This window comes from Aulonocara sp. 'chitande type north' Nkhata Bay, linkage group LG3, assembly GCF_057382095.1.
Source record: "Aulonocara sp. 'chitande type north' Nkhata Bay isolate Kocher_YH1m ecotype deep benthic linkage group LG3, A_spYH_male_GT1.1, whole genome shotgun sequence".
Lineage (NCBI taxonomy): Eukaryota > Metazoa > Chordata > Actinopteri > Cichliformes > Cichlidae > Aulonocara > Aulonocara sp. 'chitande type north' Nkhata Bay.
In genome coordinates, this window is record NC_141346.1 from 21,125,790 (window position 1) to 21,140,651 (window position 14,862).

Here is a 14,862-nt window from a genome sequence, read left to right on the forward strand (position 1 = left end):
TTAATGAAAAAAATTAAATTAGGATAGTACCATAGCAAGTCATAAACTACTATAGCAAACAAAAAAAACCATTTGAATTAGATTAAGAGTATATCTTAATCAGAATTCCCTCTTTGTTTACTATTTATAGATGTCTTTGGTTAATTTTTACTGCCCATTAGTATAATACAAATCCATTTAAAACTGAGGCATATCGATATACATAAGAATAAGAATGTACATGTAAATAGGTAAACAAATGTCCTGAGCAGACACTGATACACTGTACATATCAAAATATTTTATATAAACTACAACATATTATTGCTTAGTATACATTGCATATAAGTTTCAAAGCATTTTATACATTAAAATGCAGTGTGTGAATGGGTGGATGACTGAATATGTAAAGTGCGTTGGGGTCCTTAGGGACTAGTAAAGCACTATACAAATACAGGCCATTTTTACCATTATAACTTTGTTTTGTACACATCAGTCAAACTTTCTTAATGGACTCTTTATCCTGATTCTGTTTTCTTCCTACAGCCTGGTAGTTTTCCTCTTCTGTGCAGAAACAGCAGAGGAAGAACCAGACTGCTGGGTAAGGACAGCCAGATGACTAAATCCAGCAACAAGCACAGCACTTGGAGATCAACTAACTTCCTTGTTTCTATTACAAAACAAAGCACGAGGCCAGCAGTCCTCAACAGCATCACTCCTGTTATGGCTGTAATCATATAGAAAGCCCTCTGCTTTGATTGGTCAACTCGATCCTTGTTCTTACCCATGTGTCCTGGCCCTGAACGAGTCAGAGCATGGAGAACAAACGCACAGCACACAATAATAACTAACAGACAGATGCCCAATGAAAGAAACGGGACCATGGGAAAACTGGGGTAGTACAGCTTTACTATTCCCACCCAACCGCCACATATCAGCCAAACACACAAGGTGCAGATGTTTTTAATCCTGACCCTCGATACTTCTCGCACATGCATGTAGGCAATGGGGTGAACAACGGCCAGATAGCGCTCCACACAGGTCAGGACATGGAAAAATGTCTGTCCAGGAAAAACTATGCAAAATAAATATATGCCCAACATCATTAGTAAGTCATTACTTGTAGGTTTGCTCAAACAATAGAGGACTGATCCAAACACACCAAACATCTCCAAGATCATCATGTTGTAGGTGAAATAGTCAGAGAGGCTCATCGACCTTCCTGCAGATGCAGAGTGCTGACACTTCCAATGTTGGAAACCTATGTAGAGGATGCAGATGTAGAGTGGACAGAGGACAAGGATGTTTGTAAAGGTGTACATGGTGTAGATGACAATGCTTGGTACTGATTCCCTGCATAATGCGTAGAAAGACACGGTGGAGTTGGAGGAATTGAAAGAGTCGTGGGATGTTGGGGTGGGGAAAACTGTGGCGAAGGAGGAAGAGTTGAAGAGCATGACCTGTGGAAGAAAGTAAGAAAAATAGAGGATAGGATAATAATAATAATAATAATAATAATAATTATGATGTCATTGGTTGGATTTAATTTGATTAAAATTATAGTAATAATTAAACTACATACTATTTACATCTGTTGGTTTCGCACAAAAAGTAAGGAAATTTGTGTTTGCTAGATTTGCAACTAGGGGTGGGTTTTTATAATCGATTCATCGATTAAAATCGATTCTGGCTTGGATAACGTAAAATCGATTCATTAAAATCCTGAATCGATTTTTTTAATATAAATTTATTTTGCCCGAAATGCCAGAATCTCTGGTGACATCTCACAAAATTTCAAGAACCACCAAACAGTTAAGACAGTAAATGAGAGCAGGTACACGGATTCTGCACATAGACTTAAAACACACAGCGCGACCCGCGGATCAGAATCAGTTAGATGTCGCCTTTCTCACGGTCGGGGCTGAAAGCCGACAGCGCGCTGATTCTTTGAATCGCGCTTTGTGTTCACGCCCTTTATGCGCTGATTCTAAAGCTGTTAGTTTGATCTCTCTCCAAACAATATTGACCGAACCAGCAGCAAAAGAAGATCCAAACGCTTCACATAAACATCGTCATGTATTCACTCTGACTTTTACTGTTTTGCTTCCACCGGGATGCACAGCTCTCTCTCTCTGTACTTCAAGAACAGTTTCCCTTTCTTCATTATTCGCTTGCTTGTTACGCACCAGTCTACTGTTGTTTACAGCGCTGTCAGCTGCTGTTTTTTTCCCTTTTACATTTTCCGAAAAGAAAACCTCATTTCTGCTGTTCAATACTGAACAAATTTAAACTTTTTAAAATTATTCAAAATGCAAAACGCTTAGACGTGTCTCTAATAAAACCGTTGTAACTTCAGAGGTAACGTTCATATGTTGATTAATGGTTTTCTTTCGTTTTTTTTTTTTTGTTTGTTTTGTTTTTGGAAGTTTTCTTTCGTTTTTGATGAAACTGCAGAATATTTTTATAAAATCCCAGGCCAGGAAAATCACCTTCATGTTTTTCTGTGCTTTATCTTCAGCTACTTTTACACAAAGGCATCTGCTGTGACGCTCACACCTGTGATAAAGTCTTGCGTGTGTCAGCTTCCTTTTTATTGATACAAAAATATGTAAATGTACTGATCTGAATTATAATATTTCTGACTGTCAAAATTTCCCAGATTTAAATCGAATCGAATTAAATCGAATTAAATCGAATCGTGGATCGAATCAATTCGGGACCTTGTGAATCGGAATTGAATCGATTCTAGAAATCAGTGACGATACCCAGCCCTATTTGCAACTGTCAATGGAAAATTGTTCTTAGTAGTCAGTATACAGGGAGTGCAGAATTATTAGGCAAATGAGTATTTTGTCCACATCATCCTCTTCATGCATGTTGTCTTACTCCAAGCTGTATAGGCTCGAAAGCCTACTACCAATTAAGCATATTAGGTGATGTGCATCTCTGTAATGAGAAGGGGTGTGGTCTAATGACATCAACACCCTATATCAGGTGTGCATAATTATTAGGCAACGTCCTTTCGTTTGGCAAAATGGGTCAAAAGAAGGACTTGACAGGCTCAGAAAAGTCAAAAATAGTGAGATATCTTGCAGAGGGATGCAGCAGTCTCAAAATTGCAAAGCTTCTGAAGCGTGATCATCGAACAATCAAGCGTTTCATTCAAAATAGTCAACAGGGTCGCAAGAAACGTGTGGAAAAACCAAGGCGCAAAATAACTGAATAACTATTACTGTGGTGCACAGTAATAGTCACCTGCACACACAGATATCCCCCTAAAATAGCTAAAACTAAAAACAAACTAAAAACTACTTCCAAAAACATTCAGCTTTGATATTAATGAGTTTTTTGGGTTCATTGAGAACATGGTTGTTGTTCAATAATAAAATTATTCCTCAAAAATACAACTTGCCTGCACTCCCTGTAATTTTTTAATGATATAAGTTTGCATATGGTAGAATACTGCATGTAATCATTTGTGTTTAGAAGTATATAGTTGGTGGCATATTGAAAGAATGTCTCATCCTAGGAGGTCTGTAACAACGTTGTGTACATTCCAGGGTGTTCTGGCATTCACCCCCACGTATAGGAGCATGGGAAAGGTTGTACCTTCTTTTATTGTATTGCGGTAGGATAAACAATGTCAGTCAGCTATGTCAGTTTTAGTCTAAGTGCCTTTTTTACATATAGATGAACTGTTGGATTTTCCAGACCAGCACGTTAAGGGAAGTCGTTTATGGGGTCACACTCTGACACACACGCACACACACACACACACACATATACACATCCACATTCCAATGTAAGGAACAAACACCCACTGATGTATAAATAAAGACCGAGGCAGTCACAGAGCTGTGAGTCTCAGAGTCCTCACTCTCAGTGCGAGTGCTCTGTGCTGCCCTTGTATACAAGTAAAACTGTGTGTTTCTCCTCTCTGATTCTCAGCTGAAGAAGTGTTTTACAATACATCTCTTGACAGCAACGGTATAGTAAATCATATACCGTTGACAAGCATGTAAAGCATTTATGTTTAAATGGCGACACATTTGTAAGGAAAGTAATCTGTGGGTTGGGCTATTGACTCTTGTTAGTAGAGGTTGTGTGATGCTGTGAGGCAGCATTTCCCTCACAGGTGACAATGCTCACCCCCTACATCAGCGGTCCCCAACCCCCGGGCCTCGGACCAGTACCGATCCGTGAGTCGTTTGGTACCGGGCCGCGAGAGTTGAGGCTCAGGTGTGAAATGTATGGTTTTCAGGGTTTTTATCGGTTTTCAGCGTTATTTTGTTATTGTTTTTATCGATAACTCGGTTTTCCTGGGTATTTTCACGTGTGTTATGAATAAATCTTCTTTTTTTCGGTACCAGTACTAGTTTTATTTTGTTGTATTTATCCGCGACACCTTAAAGGCCGGTCTGTGAAAATATTGTCGGGCATAAACCAGTCCGTGGTGCAAAAAAGGTTGGGGACCGCTGCCCTACACCACATATGTCAAACTCAAGGCCCGCAGGATAAACTGCACCTGTGCAGATTCAGATGGAGCTGCATTCTAATGGGACACTCAAGGGAAAGTATGACCCGCAGAGTTTATTAGTTCCATTCCTGAAGCAATGGCACAGCTCCGTCTACATGCGGATCGAACCTTGTATATGTTTTAACTTATTTTTTCTGGGGGTTTTTGCAGCGTGTTCATATTTCTATTTCATATTTTGACAGGATATATTTTTATGGAGAGCAAAATATTTAAAGTTAAACTTTATTTTTCTTTAAGTTTATTTAATCTGGAATAATATTCCTGCCTGTTTTTATTCATATTTATGTTTAAAAAACATTGTTTTAGTGTGTTCAATAAATGTTTATCTTGTTTGGCCCGCGACCTAAAGTGTGCCTTGAGGTTTGGCCCCCTGTGCAATTGAGTTTTACATTGAGTGTTTTGTTGCATTCGTGTTTTATTTCCTGACATTCCTATAAATGTCTAGTCAACTGTGGAAGATTGCACCTAAAAGATTTTTGGGAGGGTTCTTTGTTTTTTTGTTTGTTTGCTTTTTGCTAACGCTAACTGCAGTGCTGAGAAAAAAAAGCCAAAATGAAATCATTGCTCCAGTCAAACCAATAATAATTTAAGGCCACCATTCTGAAGAGCTCTGGACTTCCTTTGGGTTTAAATTACTTAACTCCTCGTTGGAGGGGAGAGCAAGGGGAAACAGGGGGGCAAAGGAGGGTGGGAACAACTGAGCTGTAGTGCTTTTTTTCTTATATTTGACTATGCAATAACCAGTGTTGCGAAGGTTACTTTTAAAATGTATTCCGTTACAGAATACAGAATACATGCCCCAAAATGTATTCTGTAACATATTCCGTTACGTTACTCAATGACAGTAACGTATTCTGAATACTTTGGATTACTTAATATATTATCGTGCTTTTTACAACAACGTGAATGTACTATTGCTGTGTGATTTATTACTATTACTGAAGGTCCGCGACTCCGAACTGTAGTAAAGGGACCTCTGACTAATACGGCGGGGTCCCTGTCGGCTCGTAGCCGAAAAATAGCTTTACTTTGTTGTGTGGGTCAACTTTTCTTGCGAGAGACAGAGAGAGGCGTTGAAAGACTGCTCCAACGGAACTTATTGTTTCGGAGGAAAACACGAACACGGTGTACAGTCGAGTCTTAATAGCTTACGTACAACTGGGCTCGTCAGGCACTCTTCTTGGCTGCAGTGGTTATTATTATATTTACATGCTTCCAGCTCCCGTTTTTCCTCGACGACAACTCGTACCTTTCCACTCGCCTTTTTCTCCCTCCTCGCGCTCACAGACACATAACGTGTATGGCAGTCCATTCTCCCTGCAACACGGACTACACTGCCCATGATGCTACATTCTTTAGAGCTATGCTTGTAGCATTCTGCCTGTTAGCTTAGCACAACAACAACAACGAAAAGGCGCTCTCTCACCCAGGAAACACACAGTCGCAGAGAGAGAGAGAGAGCGTCACCCTGTAACCATGGCAACCGTAACGCTGCCGCCTGGAACGAAAGAACGTAGCTGTCAAACAAAACCCAAACAGTCCTGACCCGCGACAATATGAAACAGGAAAGTACCGCAGTGTAATCCATTTATTTCAACAAAGTAACTGTATTCTGAATACCACCTTTTTAAACGGTAACTGTAACGGAATACAGTTACTCATATTTTGTATTTTAAATACGTAACGGCGGTACATGTATTCCGTTACTCCCCAACACTGGCAATAACCACTGCACAATATACTCACTCAAATGTGCAATCTATGTGTTCATGTTTATCCATATTATATATTCTGTATTTTTATATGTGCATATATGGTATATTTATGCTTAGCCTTACTCTCATCCCCTTTTAATTGTATCTGTAACATGCAACTTGTGTCGCTGCTGTGCTGCTGGAAACTGAATTTCCCGCAGGAACCCACCCGAGGGGTTAATAAAGTTTCATCTAATCTAAATTTAAAGTCACTGGGTTTTTCAGCACTCTGCAAAGGTTGTGAAATTTTATCACCTACTGTATACCAGGCCATGTGTAAAATGAATAACTGACGGACAGAGGGATAACATCAAATAATATAACCAATATAACCATACCATAACCAAAATACATTTCTCACACAGGTGACGATGCAAACTGTAGATATAACGAAGTCGTATAGATTGAGTAGGCCTACCTTGAGGAAGTTGAAACTTGTCTGCAGTGTTTTTGTTTGTTTCTCCTACACAAACGATGGCTTTTATCTTGTTTTCTCAGCCTGCGACACTTCATTTATCCTGTCAAAAACAGGTGTGCCATATGGGGAATGAACAGAACTGAAGTCGTTTGCATGTTACAAAACATCTAATGATGCAAATTTTTATCTAACGTGTGCCTTGATGGCTAAAAGTTAGTAGTGGCTCCAGGTGTGCGATGAGTTGTTGGTTTGGATAACAATTCTTATTGTGTCACCATCATTTGTTGCTCCTACGGAGGATAAAATGTTGGTCATGAACCATAAAGAAAATCCAGAAACTATAATAACAATGTGGTAGTAGAGTTAAACATGTCATACCTGATAATGACCACAGATTTCTGAGCGAGGATCAACTCAAAACTACCTGTGACTTCACTTTGGAAAATGATAAGATCATCACATGCAAACAAATGACCTGTTCATAAGCTTATAAATGAGGTGGCTAATGAGAGTGCAGAAGAACCTTAGAGTTTTATAATGTTCACTGTAAAGGCAGATTGTGGCACAGCTGTCACACATCCTATCTATGCAGTAATCCTGGACACGCTCCATAGAAACATGGATGACATCCACTGCAGACAGACGCCACACACCAACTAACAGCCAATCACAGGAAGAGAGAAAGGAGATTCAATTAAACCAATGAAATTATAATACTCTGCTCATCGGCTCTGAAATGTTCAAACCTGTGTCAGAGCATCTGCAGTCAGTTGTCATGTGATGGCATTCTCACTGACAGATAAATCTGCGTAAAATTTCAACTTTATGAGATAAAGCTCAAAGATTCAGAGCCACGCCTCATGACATGATTTCTAACATGTAGCTGCCCAAGCCAGTGTGACAAACAAGCTGTTCTGTCCCAAGTAAAAGATTAAAAATGGTTCATAATAATTTAGTGATAAAAATGTCATATCTCATCTCTGGTAATTTATGTTAAAAAAAAGTCATTTAGTTAAAAAATATTTTCTATACAGTCAGCATTAGTTTTTCTGTATTTTATTTAAATGCTAAAGCCTCGTACAGTTAGAGACAATTGGAAATTAAAAAGCAGCAAGAAAATCTGGAAATGGATTTACAGATGTTGGAGATGGAGGAAAAAGCTGCAACTGCTACGGCAAAAGCAGAGGTTCTAGAAGCTGTGGGCTTGTCCCACTGGGACAAGCCACTGAATGGGCTTGTCCTTCAGTGGGACAAGCCCATTCAGTGGCTTGTCCTTCAGTGGGCTGGTACAAATGTACTGTTTATAAGACTGGGGAAACCTGCAGTCAGCTGTGAGTGACGAAACATTTCTCCCACAAAACGCTACATCCAGATGAACTGAATCAACTCTTGGAGGTTGATACAACTGGTATCAGAGAGGATGATCTAACACGTTATTGTCCAGTCCACAAGAAAACACATCCTCTAGCCAAATGTAGAGCTTTCCAGATCAAACTACTACATGAAAGACGAAACATTCTCAAAGAACACAAACGTCTCCCATGCACACAATAAAGGACTGCGACTTCAAGGTCAAGTGTGAGGATTGCCAAAGTGAAAAACATTCCTCTGCCACGCACCCTGACACGGGTCAAAAACCCCAGCCAGAAAACACACCTGAACCAGAGCCTCAGCCTCAAGACAACACTCCACCCAAGGTAACATCATGATGCACTGAAATCTACAGTGAAGGCTGTCTTCCACGTCCTTGCTCCAAGGTATGTCTAGTCTAGTTTTCCCTAAAGGTCAACCAGAATGGTCTTTTAAGATGTACGCCACTGGCACGCCCTGAATTCTTTGAGTTATTTGGATTCAAGGAGAGACCTCTGATGTACCATATAAGAACGTGTGGTTCCAAATTGAGCCTGTAGGTGAAGGCCCACGTCTAGACCTCCCTCCTCTCATTGAATGTGATGACAGACTGCCAAATTCTTGAGCCACGATCTCAACAGTTACTTTATTTCAACAAAGTAACTGTATTCCTAATACCACCTTTTTAAACTGTTATGATATTTTGATACCACGGTAAGCATTTACAGGATATTGTTTCATACAGGAAAACTGTTACTCAATAAGGCCCATATACTAGTTGTTTTTCTCTTTCTCTGTGACCCAAGAATTAATGTGTAAGACTTACAGGCTGGTACCCCAAGGTCGAAAACACCACAGAGATGAGACCACTTCCTTACTCCCATCCTCCCTTTTTTCTTTATCTCCTGGAAAAGGCTCGTTAAAGGCTAGGTGGTTTGTTTCAGAATTCACTGATGAAAGAACTCTGTATTCTATGTCTAGGAGTGTATTTTGCTGGGATGATCATAAATTGTAGCTGAACTGATAAACTACACACAGGATACTTCTTGGCTCACAAGGCAGGAAGACGTTTCCTTATTTGGTCTGTACCGGTTTGAACTGGGAAAGCTGACACACGAACCTTTTTTCATCTATATAAACTGCTGTGTATCAAATAAACCTTTGAGTCGATTGGGAAGGCAACCTAAAGCAGTCTCTGTTTTCTTGTTCTCCCAAGCTGCTCCCGAGCTCGTACTAACACGCTGAACGGCATACCTGAGTGTTACTTTAAATAATTAGGAATCTTAGAAGGAAAGGACAGAACTCTGCTTATCGCTCACGCCACGGAGGAAACCCGGGAAGGCAATTTCCTTCATAAACAATAGCTTAAATGGAATACAGTTACTCATATTTTGTATTTTGAATATGTAACGCTGGTATATGTATTCCAACACTGCTTGTAGCACAGAGTGACTCAGTTCTATGTATGTGCTTTTGCTAAAAGTAATTCCTCCTGTAATCAAATCAGAAATCAATCAAAATATAATCAAGAATCAGTTGAACAAGAATATATTCATTAAAAGGAAATCATTATAGTGTTTAAACCTGTCAGTCCAGATTTTCTTTATGTCTGTGTGCACTCTTTCTGTGGAGACAGAGAAATAGAAAGGTTTTAGATTTTATTATGATACCAGTCACAAAAAAATCACTCCCCCTTCCTTTTTTTTTTTTATAAAGCATCAATCAAACCTGAAATAAGTTTCCACCCAAGCCTCTGAGAATCATGTGATTGATACACCACAACGTCTTCCTTATAACATCACAGTAATGTAATGGGTCACTTGAGGGTCCTAAAACAGTAATCATAAGATAACCTGTGGTAGTTGCTCTAATACAGGTATTCAGTCTCGATTTTCAAAACACCAGCAGTGACGTAGTGAATAGTTTTGAATAGTATATTATAGATGTTAGATAAGCATGTGTGGATTGTTCTCTCTGCTTCAGCTGCGCTGAAAACAACACTTGTTGGCATTAAAGGAAGCTGCTCACTGAGCTACAGGAGGACTCAGGTGAGTGGCAGTATTTTGAATATTAAATCTTCATGAGTTTGAATGAGTTTCTCTCACTGAGATTATCCTGAGTTGGTCTCTAATTAATATTTTACACATTAAAATACCAAGTGGTGCAAAGGTCCTGCGCCACGCCTCATTTCTTTATATTTTTTGATTCAATTTTTGCTACAAGGAGTCAGTTAACTGTAATTTTTTTGAGTGGTGACAAAAATATGTGTCCAGGCTTTCTGAAGACCCCTTGAAAATTATGCTCTGCACCTTGGCTGATTTTTTTTAACTTCTGTTCAGTCAAGTCCTTGTACCTGACCTTTTTCAATGGAATGCTTTATTTTTTGGTTAATACTGACCTATACATTCAATTCAAGTTAATATTACACAATTAAAATAAAGATTGGAAAATAATAAAACTGGTACCAAATACCAAATATTGATTTTCAAGCTTATCAGGATGATGAAAATTACTTTTCCCCCTAGATTAACGCAGAGGTTCCCAAAGTGGGGGGGACACAGAGCTATTGCGACAAAAACAAAAAACGCTTGGACACTGCTAGCACAATGGACAGGTTTTTGATTGGTAGTGATGTGCGATACCACTGATTTCCTTTCCGATCCGATACCAAGTAAAATTCAGGGTGGTATCGACAATACTGATCCGATACCAATACTTTGTACAAAAATGTATTTTATTTATTGTATCTTTTATTGTATCTCAAATTATAGCATCATAATGATTACAGGACGTCAGCTTACTTGTTCTTATCACTTAATAATGCAGAATTTATCATATAGAAATAAAAAAACTGAAGTTGCGAGCTATTTGAACGCCTTGCCTGCTTGCAGCACTAAAGGACTCCGTGAGAGACGTCTGTCTCTGTCACGACCTGCAGGATCGGCAAGGCGCTGATCAGAATCTCCCCACTCCTACCTCTCCTTTTCTTCTCTCTCTCCCTCTATCTCCCCCTCTCTCCCTCTCCCCCCTGTTTTGCCGGGGCAGAACTCATGGTGGGTTCACGCCCTCGGCCCACGCCTTCCTGGATTTGGAACACCCTGGCCTCATCAGACCAGCTGGTATTTTAGAGGGAGGAGGTCAGCTGTTCAACGCTGGATTTTTGTGAAGACGCTAATTCCCCGGACCCATCCCCATGTTTCCCCGTGTGGAGTGTGGAAGGAGTGACTGGTTGCTAGCGGCGAGAGAGAGGCTGGACTGAGCGCGTGTGTGATTCCCCTGTTTTCCCTGGAGCCCTGCGCCTTTACATCTTGTATATAGCGCTATCCCCGCACTGTCTGTAAATACACTTGGTGAAGATCTGTAAATAAAATCGTCTTTGTTAAAACGCTACTCCAGAGTCCTGCGAGTGGATCCTCAGAACAACCCGTGACAGTCTCGCCCTAGCAGCACCTGACCACTCCTCTCTTGAGTTCACCTCAACATACGCTCGTCATATTCTGTGATATGAGTTACTGTGTGTTTGACTAGGGTTAGTGGTGTTGCCACAATACCTCACTTTCTTGCCACATGTATCGCAAACCACGTCTCGACCGTTTGTGGAGGTAAAGAACGTCCGCACATGACTCCATTTACGCTCAGCCATTGTTGTGAGTGTGCACGCCAGGTGCAACGGCACATTTATACAGCCGTATTTCGCACATGACTATTAGTGATGGGATTTCCGGTTCTCCAAAAAGAGCCGCTCTTTGGGCTCTCAACCGCCTCCTTAGGTTGTTTTGTTGCTTTAATTAATTTATTATTAACAATAATATAGGATTATGCACAAAAAGAGTTACTAATGAAAAAAAGTGTTTATATTTATATATGTTATATATAAATATATGCGGTGGCCCCTAGAGTCAAAGCATGTACAGAATCCAAAACAGAGCTACCTAGATCAGTTAAATTACACAATTGAAAGCATATGTGTATGGTTTGTGTATTTATACACAAGCACTCATATATATTCAAATAATTTAAAAAACTAAATAGATAATTTTTAAAAAAAAGTTCATTTACCTGTTACTACCACACACCAAATCCGGTCTTTAGTACTTCCTGACTTGTGAAGCCACTAGGTAACAAAAGCTCAACACTGTGCCTAGCATCCTGGAGCACTTCTGTTGTCTTTTGTACGTGTTTTGTAGTTTGTATGTGCTTTGTCTGTAGGGGCCACCGTAAATATACTTTTATTTATTCACTCCACATAAAATGTAATAAATAAATCATATAATACAAAAACCAACTATTTACATTTCAACTTTTAACTATTTAAATTTTCAGCTTTTTCCTTTTAAACAAATTTAAAGTGAAACAACACAAAACACTGCAAACCACAACACAATTACATATAAATTAAAATATGAAAACAACAAGAAAATGCACATTCTCTGTCATATGGGCCTTTCTGAATCCTTTATCATCCACAACTTAAAATAGCTGTTGATGATTGCTATTGTTGAGGTTTAAATGTATCATCTTAAATGTGTATATGCTGATTATATTGCTTCATATGAGAAAGGCCTAACTCTGAGTACACTCTGTGCCAAAAAGGGCTGACAGGAAACTGCATTCTTTTGCAGAAGCGTGCTTTTGCAGCTAGAATGAAGTGAAAGTGAAACCAACTAGGCTGTTTGATGCACACTAGAGAGCAAGTAAATACCTGGGCTTCCGTTTGTGCTTCAGACCTTGGGTTGTGTGTTGTGTGCTAAGGTCTCCATATCCAGGATATGTTAATTAAAGATCATTTTAAAAGTAAAAGACCACTTTGAGCCGTGTCTTTCTTGGCCCTGAAGAATCCGTTGTTGTCCCTGGCTCTCTTTCTCTGTCTCTCCCTCCCGCTCTGTTCCTGTGTAGGGCTGGGTGTCGTCACTGATTTCTAAAATTGATTCAATTCCGATTCCCAAGGTCCCGAATCGATTCAATCCACGATTCAATTCAATTCAATTTGAATCTGGGAAATTTTGACAGTCAGAAATATTATAATTCAGATCAGTACATTTACATATTTTTGTATCTATAAAAAGGAAGCTGACACACGCAAGACTTTATCAAAGGTGTAAGCGTCACAGCAGATGCCTTTGTGTCAAAGTAGCTGAAGATAAAACACAGAAGAACATGAAGGTGATTTTCCTGGCCTGAGATTTTATAAAAATATTCTGCAGTAGATCACAAACAAAAGAAAACCATTAATCAACTTATGAACGTTACCTCTGAAGTTACAGCGGTTTTATTAGAGACACGGCTAAGCGTTTTGCATTTTGCATAATTTTAAAAAGTTTAAATTTGTTCAGAAGCCTATTGAACAGCAGAAATTACGTTTTCTTTTCAGAAGTATGTAAAAAAAAAAAAAAAAAGTAGTTGGCCAGCATCGCTGTAAACAACGGTAGACTTGTGCGTAACAAGCAAGCGAATAATGAAGAAAACAGATTTTTAGACGGGGAAACTGTTCTTGAAGAGAGAGAGAGAGCTGTGCATGAAGTGTGATTTTATCGTGGTGGAAGCAAAACAGGAAAAGTCAGAGGGAATTTATGACGATGTTTATGTGAAGCGTAGTTTGGATCTTCTTTTGCTGCTGGTTCGGTCAGAAGTTTGTTTGGAGAGAGATAAAGCTAACAGCTTTAGAATCAGCGCAAAAAGGGCGTGAAAACAAAGCGCGGACCTGCCGACAGATCAGAATCAGCGAGCTGTCGGCTTTCAGCCCCGACCGTGTCCGTGCCGTCGGGTGAGAAAGGCGACATCTCACTGATTCTGATCCGTCGGCGGGTCCACGCTGTGTGTTTAGGTCTTTGTGCAGAATCCGTGGACCTGCTCTCATTTACTGTTTTAGCTGTTTGGTGGTTCTTGAAATTTTGTGAGGTTTCACCTGAGATTCTGGCATTTCGGGCAAAATACATTTATATTAAAAAATCGATTCAGGATTTTAATGAATCGATTTCACGTTATCCAAGCCAGAATCAATTTTAATGGATAAATTGATTATAAAAACCCACCCCTATTCCTGTGCTACTGCGAGTGTAACTACGGCCCCTCCCCCTCTTCCCAGCGCAAAGCACAAGGCTTGCGTGCGGAGTGAAGCGGAAAAAGAGTGCGAGAGAGAGGGTGAGAGAAAGGGGGGAAAAAACCCACGACTCCAAATAAGGAGCCGGCTCACGTCGTTCACTTCAAATATCCCTCTCTAAGAGCCGTTTCGTTAGCTAACGACACATCACTAATGACTATGAAAGGCGGAAGAGGAAGTAGTTCCTTCCAATGTAGACAATCCAAATGATATAGTTTCTTTCCATTGTGTTCCTTTTTTATGATAAAATACAAATTTACCCTAAATTACTAAAATATAAATTTTTTAATGTGAGAATCAATTCTAGAAAGTAAATGACTGGTATCGGAGGAATCGATATTTCAATATCAATCCGCACATCACTATTGATTGGCCTCCCACACAAATGCAAAGCAGGTGAAGCATCGGCAAAACTTCCTTCCAAGCCAAATACTAGAAAATATGATGAAGCATATCTTGCTTTGGCTTCACCTGCACTACTGCCAAGGTAGGTATCCCTGACAGAATTAGTTTCCCCTACGTCGGGAGCACGAGCTAATGGAAATGTTGTTATTATTATTATTATTATTATTATTATTATTATTATTATTACCTTTAATGACACATGTTCTCATAGGAAGGTGGGGTACACCCTGCATTCAGGTCTTCCATTCCTCTGCACACAGATCATGATAGACACATACAAACAAAGAAGCTATAACCGACTAGTATGGACAAGTTAGGA

General features: G+C 39.6%; 1 protein-coding gene across 1 annotated transcript; it reads right to left on the reverse strand.

Moving 5' to 3' along the window:
* Positions 1–497: 497 nt before the first annotated feature.
* On the reverse strand, positions 498–1,475 carry LOC147334503 (uncharacterized; the record flags this gene model as incomplete). The annotated part of the gene is made up of 1 exon (XM_086285933.1): positions 498–1,475. A coding segment is annotated over one exon (978 nt), but the record flags the coding sequence as incomplete, so codon positions are not given.
* Positions 1,476–14,862: the final 13,387 nt, after the last annotated feature.